At 36.7% G+C, this 9879-nt stretch overlaps 1 protein-coding gene across 1 annotated transcript; it reads left to right on the top strand.

The window, feature by feature from the left end:
• The first annotated feature begins 1597 nt into the window (after positions 1 to 1597).
• LOC110865215 (E3 ubiquitin-protein ligase At3g02290) lies at positions 1598 to 4811 on the top strand. The gene is made up of 5 exons (XM_022114439.2): positions 1598 to 1758; positions 2018 to 2198; positions 3959 to 4349; positions 4426 to 4535; positions 4609 to 4811. The coding sequence occupies exons 2-5, from the start codon at positions 2085 to 2087 to the stop codon at positions 4633 to 4635; spliced, it is 642 nt and encodes a 213-aa protein (XP_021970131.1). The 5' UTR covers positions 1598 to 1758; positions 2018 to 2084; the 3' UTR covers positions 4636 to 4811.
• The last annotated feature ends 5068 nt before the right edge of the window (positions 4812 to 9879 follow it).

Below are 9879 nucleotides of genomic sequence, written 5' to 3'. Positions count from 1 at the left end.
ACGAAGCCTTGAAGGACACTTCCTAATGGTTTTTAAACAATCTAGTTCAGACTCAAATGGCTTAAGCTTGTTTAACATAGCATCAGGGTGCCTCCAAACAAGCAAACAATGGACTCAGAAATCCAGAAAGTTCGGTCCTTCCAAGAACAAATGGTAGTAACCATTAAGGAAGTCAAACAAACATCAACTTGGGATGTCTCAGACGTGACCCCATCGTCGTTCTTGGTCAACCGTAAGAAACATCGAAACAACAACGATAAGTCATACCATATCACAAACCTCAAAGTGTAAAGTCCCAGCAAGACCTTGAGGACGCAACTGAACAAACGACACACGATAATACTCTAAAGTATTCAAAACAAAGACTGAAAACGGATGACACAAGTTGGAAAACTCGAAATGACAACAATAAAGAGCAATCGAACCAGCGGGACATTGATCGATCGATCTGTCTAAACCCGGAGCCACCGGATTAAACTTTAGATCGATCCCCCATTATTTACAAAAAGCCTCAACTTCCTCTAGTGAGACAAGAATAACTCACATACATATCTTTGCTAGCACCCAGGAGAGACGATCGAAAGAAAAAAGAAAGTGAAGTCTAGGCAATTATTACGCAAAAGGCAAAAAAACTGCCATCCGTCACATTAACTGTCATTTCAAAATTCAAATCCAAAAAAAAAAAAAAAAACTTAGACGCCTGATAACCTTTCAAGCCTTGAAGCCTTTAAGCAATAAAATTGTGTACAAAAGTCAGAAGCATTTGAGCTTACACCCCAAATACCTCTGACTTGGGGGGCTGATGGCGGGGGTAGCTCAAACCTTAATAACCTGATTAGAAACACAACAGCTTAAAAGGTTGAAAGGTTAAAAGGTTCGGAAATAGTCCAACGGTCATGAACAGTAAAAAGACAAGTCAGAGCCTTGTCACATCACCCTCTGCGTGTCCAACACTCTCACAGCCGTAAAAGAGAGTATGTGCACAGAGAACACTCTTTTACCCGCAGGCCTAAACCCTTCAACCCTCAAATGGGCAAGTCCCTCACTGTAGCCAAGGATCACCGGTCAAAGGCTTCCTCTTATAGAACATTCTTTCCCTATAAATAACAGCCTCTTGCCATTCATTCCAGATCAACTCAGATCACCCTTGATCTCTGATCTTACTTCTTCTCTCTAGAACTTGCTCCATGCTTGTTCTATTCCCGGCTCACTACAATATTATCTCACTTAACATAGACATTCTGGGTTGAACCCTTCAAGCCAGAATTCAAAGTGAATAATAACAAAGTGATCCGCCTCCACGTGCTACAAACGTGGGGGAACCCCACGACCTACGTTAGGCTAATCAAAACCTTGAACCCTTTTACCCAGAGATATCGCTACAGGCATTGGTCTATTATTTGTTGCATCAACAAGTACCTTAAATATCCTTTTCATAATAATTGAGTTTCTTAACACCCTTGCTTTATTTAATCATTACATTTCCTTTTCCAAACTCAAAATTCTTCATTTAATTAATTAATTTCTTTATTAGCAAGGGCAAAAGAGCCTTTTCCAAAGATTTTCACCAACAAAAACCGTCGGCATCCCAACTACAACAGTAAGCTATAGTTTGATTAAAAGAACACGACCCATTCTTCTCGAGAAACTTCCCTCACTAATAATATCATCATTATTATTCTTTCTTGATTATTTCAACATTTTCCGCAATCCAAATCGCCGGTGATCGTTCCGGGGGCCCTTTCCGATGATCCACCGGTAACTTTACTGGAAACCCTAACGTCAATATTATTATTTCAATTGTTAGTTGTACCATCTCTTTTAAATCTTTCTTTACATTTCCTTCATTGATCATTCTTATGTACCGTATAAGTAAATTGTATCGAATCAAAACTGTATTTTTTTTATGTGGGTCGGATGTAAAATTGGATTTTAATACATGTTTACAGTTGGGTAATTTTAGTAGCTTATTTCTTGCATTATATTCTTGATTGATGGATTATTTATTTATTTACAGCTGCAGTTTTAAGCTATTTGGTTGCAGAAAAAGGGTGTAGAGTTTTGTAGCTGATAGTAATTGAGAGATGGATTCTATTTGCTGCTGTCAATGTGATGATGATTTTGAAGAGTTTCCAACTAATGCTATATATAGACACTGCATTTGCTTGAGATTCTTTTTTCATCAGTTGTTTACTGGGGTAAGCACAAGGTTTAATGTTTTATATTTATGCTAGTTGTTCTACACAATGGGGATTATTATTGGATAAAAAGGTGAAGTTTTTTCAAGTTATGTAGGATAATCATTTATTGTCTCGCTTCGATCAAGGTACAAACTTTCAAAATTTTTTATTTAGGGTAGGACATCATGGCGTTCTGTACGAACCATTTTAAAGTAGAGAAATGTGAAACCGCGTAAACGCTTGTATTCATTGCTTTAACGGATGCATAAGGTGGTTGTGTAACCGTGTCTTTATCTTTCCCACTGTATGTTCCCGTCGCTACGTACATAGTAAAGACACATGTGATGTGGTTGTTTATGTAAAGTAGTGCTTTATGTTGTAGTAATGAATAAATCTTTTGGAACAATGTTATATCTCTACAGATTCTTTACCTTGTGCTTTGGTGGGGGATTGCTCTGTTATGGATACAACGGATTATGTGGTTCACATGGTTCTTTATTTTATATTGGTTCGTGTATTGAACACCCCCCCCCCCCCCCCCCCCACAGGGTAGAGAGGATTATTATTTTTTAATATTTGGGTAACCAACTTTCTGTTGTTTTCTCTTTTGGCGGAAGATGATCATTTTCACTTAACGGTAATAGAAAAAAGATTGAAAGTTTGTATCCTTTTCAGAGAGAGAGAGAAAGAACTATAGGTCAAGTCGTAGTAGATAGAAACGAACTTTACATTTTTTTTTTCTGAGATTTAGCAACCGACATTCAATTATGTGCAAAATAGAAACCAACTTACATTTTGTTACTAGTTTTAGCAACCAGTTTACATTATATTACCACTTGCAGCAACAGATGAAATTTTAAAAAATAGCTAGTTTCGAACGCAGAGGTAATAATTTTTGCTGATTTTTCAAAAATACTTAATCTAGTCTTTTATTTGTCATTATAGTATATGTATATGTCCCATGACATCTAATGTGATGCCTACCACATTTACCATTTATCTATAAAAATATTTTTTGTAAAGAAAACCATTTTTTAAAACTGTAAGTAAATTTATTTTTGAGTTAAATGCCATTTTAGTCCTTGTGGTTTGGGCCATTTTGCCAGTTTAGTCCAAAGGTTTGAAACGTCGCCATTTTAGTCCAAATGTTTTAAACGTTGCCATTTTAGTCCACTGGGCTAACTTCATCCCTTTATTTTGTTAACCAGAAGGGCATTTCGGCCATTTTAAATGTAATTCTGTTAACTAGAAGGGCAATTCGACCATATAAAATGATCGAATTACCCTTCTAGCTAACATAAAAAATGGACGGAGTTAACCCAGTGGACTAAAATGGCAACGCTTGAAACTATTTGGACTAAAATGGCAACGTTTCAAACCTTTGGACTAAACTGGCAAAATAACCCAAACCACAGGGACTAAAATGGCATTTAACTCTTTATTTTTTAACTAAGCAATTTTTGCATATGTGGTGTCAAATGTGGGCAAGACATCAATCAGTGCCACATCATCAAGTTACATGTAAATTGAGTTGAACTGAGATTGGTTGCTAAAGTCAGTAATAAAATGCAAGTAGTTTTACCCTTTGTGTGTAATTAGAAGTTGATTGCTGAAAGCGGGAAAAAGGTACAATCCGTTTCTATTATGTGCAGCTTAACCAATACTATATATATTACTCATCATAGAAATTCGATGACCGTCTGTTGCATTTTTAATATAATCCAGCTCAGTTGTTGTATGACTAATGAGTATTAAATTGGCTATTGTACAATATACAGTACGGTGCGTTTTTTCAAAGAATTGAGGGACTACCTGTATCCTCACCAATTCAAGGAACTGCTTCATCTTCGGCTGTTGGTTTGTCACTACCAACGTCTTTAAACGTTGAAAATCATTCGGCTAATAGACCCATGCCTTACGATTCCGACCATAGGTTCACGCATTTGCCACGTGGGCTAGTTTCCAGACGCGAGAAATCAATGACTCATTTTCAAGAAGATTCACAATCCGGAATGGAATTTGCAAAGAGAAAATCGGGTATTGATTCTACAGATGAAGATTCCAAAAGCGGTAATTTAGAATCTTTAGAGAAATCTTTGAAAGTCTCAGAAGGGCTACTTTATGAGCAATCTTCGGATAACGAAGATGTCTGCCCTACATGTCTTGATGGTAAATTCTTTAATATAATTTTCGTCACTTGTTAGATGGTAAAATGTTTTGTATAACAAACTTATGAAAAATGCAGAGTATACTTTGGAGAATCCGAAAATAGTGACACAATGCTCTCATCATTTTCACCTTGGTTGTATATACGAATGGATGGAAAGAAGCGACACGTGTCCAATGTGTGGCAAGGTACTGCGGTTATACTTAATCGCGGTTTTACCGATATAGCGTTGCCTTAATTTTTTTTTTTTGTCTTTTTCAGGTGATGGAGTTTTGTGAGAGCCCGTAGTCGTTCGGCTATAAAGAAAAAAGAGGTTACAGTTATAGCAGGTTAATAATGCAAATTGAAGTTTTTACAGGTTGTACTGAACCATGTTTGTCTAATCTTATGGCATCTATGTTTTCAACTGGATGTGTTGTTATCATGTGTGATGATTAATATAATGTGTTCTACATCCTCTTTAATGTGTTATAATTTGTTTTGGTGTAAAATGAAATAATGTTACTGTTGATACCAAGAATGAGTAATGTGGTAATTACAAGTCATGGCAGACCTCACCAAACCCTTCACATTTGTTTAAAGTACGGATGCTCCATGTGGTTTGCACTTTGTAACGCATTTAGTCTCTAGCCAACAAATCTAAAGGTTTCAGCACATCTACGTTAAGGACTAAATGTGTTACAAAGTGTAAACCACAACGACCATCCATGTACTTTTGGAAAGAGTTGGGCATTAAATGTGTTACAAAATGCAAACCACAGGGACCGTTCGTATACTTTTGAAAATCTAGGGACCAAATCTAAAATTTTCATAAACAACATGGACCATCCATGTAAGCTACTTCATTTTTTATTGTCAAGTGTTTGATTATTTTCATCTTATGATCATTGTTTTAATTTTTATTCATCAAAATATCATATATAATCACTCAAGTAGAGAGGTCACGAGAATTGCACGAACATGGTTTTATATAATTGTCGAACCCAGATTCCAAATAAAATAATCTGTTTATTTATTTATTTATTTTTTTATTAAGTATATCCATTTAAAATTGGTTTAAATTTTGGGACAAAGGTAAGTTAACCATCACTTTAGACCCTACTCTATTTAGAAAGGCCCCCTTATTCCCACACCCCCTAGATCTTATTTTCACATCCTTAGTGTATACGGGCCGTATACAAAATATACGGCCCGTATAGAATGTTTTTGAAAAGGAAAATGCGCAAAGAATGTTTTTTTTGTTTTATTATATACGGCCCGTATATAGTTATACGAGCCGTATACAAGTGTATACGATTTATAAAAAGTATACGGCTTAATGGATTTATTTCTGAGGTTTTTGATGTTTACCAAATGTATACGGGCCGTATAACTGTATACGGGCCGTATAGATTGATGTTTTTCAATTATCACGTTTTTCTCGTAAAAGCACCATCATTCTAGGGTTTCAATTATCACGTTTTTTCCCGTAAAAACACCATCATTCTAGGGTTTCTAAACTCTTCATAAAATCAAACCACAAATCTGTTTGATTCTCTCTCAAAGAAAAACCCTTATCTCCGGACTCTTCTAATTGTCGTTGTTAACTACCAAAAGAATGCATACACAAATAGTTCTAGTGGACGAAGCAAATAAAACAAGCAGACATTGATTTTGCCAAGATTGAAGGAAAGAATCTGGCCATAAGCGTTGTGGATTCTCAGCGTTATTCGAATGTAAGTGGATCGGGTTCTGCTAGTTATTCGAAATGTTTCGAATCATCACAGAAAAACTCTTCATAAAATCAAACACAACACTTATGATCTGTTCATGTTTTGACTTTTGGTGACAATACACATGTTTTTGTGATATTTGCTGAGGGACCGAACCCCGGTTGGACCGGTTGAACCAGCCGGTCCGAACCGGTTACGAAAACCATGTTCATCACCTTTAAACAACGTTGATCGGAACACGCCGCTTAAATCGGAGCACAAGTAGAGTAACGTTACCGATCAGTCCGTTGATCAAGTAACTAGCAGAAGAACCTGACACAAACAAGTTCTCCACAGTTTGTTATTCAGATCTCTGTTCGGTCATCTTTCCAAACTACAACACACGATAACTTTAAACTTTATAGTGTGTGATTTGACCAGGAAATGATTGGAGGTGATTGCTACCTTTAATAAGCTGTCATAGTTGTCAAATTCGATTTCAACAAATCTTTTCCTTTCCTTCAATTTCTAGAACATTCTCCGTAACATGAAGACGTGCCGGGTTCTTCTACTAGTGGTATTTTAATGAAGTATTGAAGATTGAATTTGCAAACCCAACCGTTTTTTACCACGGAAACGGTGGCTATGCGAAATACAAACCGCAACCGTTTTTTACTACGGAAACGGTGGCTATGCGAAATACAAACCGCAATCTTTTGTGAGTATGGGAAACACAAGTTTTCTTTTTGAGCTTGATGGATGTCCGTTATCTCAGTTGAGGCCGGCATTGTTTAAATCTGAATATAAGTAGATGTTACGTGTAACTTCATTAAACCAAGAACAAAGCCTATTTCGAAACACATATGTTCGTATCAGCGTTGTTTATCACCCTGTGTGAGCATTGGAAACCCGACAAACAGTCTTGACAACTGTGACAGCTTATCTATCTGTGTGTGTCACATCCATCCTGTTATAGCAATCGATATGATTAATTTTACAGATTTTTTTTTCTAATTAGCGTTGTTAACTACCAAAAGAATGCATACACAATTAGTTCTAGTGGACGAAGCAAATAGACCGTTGTTATTGTGTCTATCTCGGTTGTTCAGTACTTTCGTGATAATAAAACAAGCAGACATTGATTTTGCCAAGATTGAAGGAAAGAATCTGGCCATAAGCGTTGTGGATTCTCAGCGTTATTCGAATGTAAGTGGATCGGGTTCTGCTAGTTATTCGGAATGTTTCGAATCATCACAGAAGACGTGTCGGGTTCAACTCTCCTATATCAACATACTCTTCTCCAGACGCTTAGTTGTTACGAATGACAACTTGAGGGGTCTAGTTAACTTTCAGATTCAGATTCAATTCAGGAAGCAGATGATTGGAGCGTAGGAATCAATGCAAAACCCTCACCCTCAAAATCAACCAGAAACCAAAGGAAAAAGGGCAGATAATGGCTGATGGTTCTTCGTTGAGGAAACCAAACGTAGACGGAAATGATAGGCCTGGTAACCGGAAGAGAAAAAACCCTAGTGCATATTCAATCTTCATTGCTTCATTAAAATTACAACACACGATAAAATGCTTGGAACTCACCTGATAACAAATAATCAGTTCAAACTTTCAACAATCGACATCTGGTCCTTGTTTTTCCACGTCATTATGTCACTTTGTGTGTTGACGAAGCTGACAGACACATTGGTATTTTCTCAAAATGTGCAAACTTGAAGAATCTCACATTAAAGGAGTTTGCAACAACGGGATCAAATGGTTTGAGTATCTTTCATCCTCGTTTGGCTAATCTCACACAATGATGAACAGATGAATTTGTGTATCTAAATCAGGTTCTCTGCCTTAGATCGGTCATTCCTTGTGATACATGAACGTTGTATTCTTGTCTTTCAGAAGAGTTTGTATTGAACCAAGAATACTTATACTCTTCTAGCAGAACCCGACACGTCTTCTATCACGTGATGGACACAGGTGCAAGAGAATGGCGAGTTATTTTCAGTTATTTCTGTTGATCCACAAATTCCATTGTTTAAATCAGAATCAAGTTCTCAAAACAAGGATCGTTCTAATAGATTAAAGAGAATAAACCATTTTTTACCATTTTTTACCAATACTATACGGGCCGTATAACAATATACGATCCGTATATATCGTTCATATACATTGTATACGATCGGTAAAAAAAATTTTTACCGAGAGTATACGGCCGTATAAACCGTATACGGCCCGTATACATATGGTAAAAACCTCTGTAATCTTTATATAGTGTGTGATTTGACCGATTGTATTAAGTTATCTCTGTTGAATTTGATTTGAACAAATCTTTTCCTTTTCCTTCAATTTGTAAAATAGTTGTAAAATTGCATCAACTCTCCTATATCAACATACTCTTCTCCAGACGCTTAGTTGTTATGAATGACAACTTGAGGGGTCTAGTTAATCTATTACAAGCTACAACACACGATAACTTTACACTTTATATAGTGTGTGATTTGACCGGTTGTATTCAGTTATTTCAGTTGGTCCACAAATTCCAACAAATATTTCACTCCAGTAGCTGAAACCAAACGTAGACGGAGATGATAGGCCTGGTAACCGGAAGAGAAAAAACGGCATGATTCGGAATGTTTCGAATCATCACAGAAGACGTGTCAGGTTCTTCTGCTAGTTATTCGGAATGTTTCGAATCATCACAGAAGACGTGTCGGGTTCTTCGGCCTGGTAACCGGAAGAGAAAAAACGGCATGATTCGGAATGTTTCGAATCATCACGGAAGACGTGTCGGGTTCTTCTGCTAGTAGTATGAGTCTGAGTCCATGCAACAGACACAATTCTTGCAACTTAAATCCACAATCAACGTATACAGATGCAAGAGAATGGCGAGTTATTTTCAGTTATTTCTGTTGATCCACAAATTCCATTGTTTAAATCAGAATCAGGTTCTCAAGACAATGATCGTTCTAATAGATTAAAGAGAATAAACCAATTTTTACCATTTTTTACCCATAGTATACGGGCCGTATAACAATATACGACCCGTATACAATCATCGTATACATAGTATACGATCGGTAAATATATTTTTACCAGTCGTATACGGCCGTATAAAAGGTATACGACCCGTATACGCATGGTAAAAAATTTTGAAAATTCAGGTTTACCTTGTTAGTTTCTCAAACATTAATATATATCTGCTTCCTGAATCTGAATCAGAATGTTAACTCTTTCCTTTTCATGAGGTAAAACCGGTTTCAACATCGAGGGTTGTATCGGAATCAGGCGTTGGAAGGATTGTAGTAGTAGGACATTGGTACCACTGTGAAAGTTGCACCAGGAAGCTCAACTTTAACGGACCGGTTATTCGACCGAGTAATCAATTGTATTTTTTAGTTGATTCTCTTGTTAAGTTTTTCTGATCCAACCGAAATCCACAAATTCAAGTCAAGGATCGTTCTAATAGATTAATGAGAATAAACCCTCGTTTCTTCATCTTCATCTTCAAGAACAATGATGAACAGATGATGCTGGGAATTAAACGCATGTATGTGACAAAACAAGGATCGTTCTAATAGATTAAAGAGAATAAAGCAACCGAAGAGGCAGCAAGGACAGATAATACTTCATTTGTCGAGAAACCATACTGTCAATAAACTACCATCTTTTACTCATAAACCCTTGAATCCCAACGCTTCGCTAAAAGAGCCTGTATTGTAAACCATCCTATGCCTTTTACCAACCGAAGAGGCAGCAAGGACAGATAATACTTCATTTGTCGAGAAACCATATTGTCAGAATGTTAACTCTTTCACTCATAAACATCTGCTTCCTG

Source organism: Helianthus annuus, chromosome 6, assembly GCF_002127325.2.
Source record: "Helianthus annuus cultivar XRQ/B chromosome 6, HanXRQr2.0-SUNRISE, whole genome shotgun sequence".
Lineage (NCBI taxonomy): Eukaryota > Viridiplantae > Streptophyta > Magnoliopsida > Asterales > Asteraceae > Helianthus > Helianthus annuus.
The sequence above is the reverse complement of the archived record's forward strand: the minus strand, read 5'-3'. Positions and strand labels throughout refer to the sequence as shown.

Excerpts from the sequence above, each read along its gene's own strand:
- LOC110865215 (XM_022114439.2), top strand. The coding sequence starts at position 2,085 with ATGGATTCTATTTGCTGCTGTCAATGTGATGATGATTTTGAAGAGTTT. Across the intron at positions 4,350-4,425 it reads CTGCCCTACATGTCTTGATG|AGTATACTTTGGAGAATCCG; the intron begins GTAAATTCTTTA and ends TGAAAAATGCAG. Across the intron at positions 4,536-4,608 it reads CGTGTCCAATGTGTGGCAAG|GTGATGGAGTTTTGTGAGAG; the intron begins GTACTGCGGTTA and ends TGTCTTTTTCAG.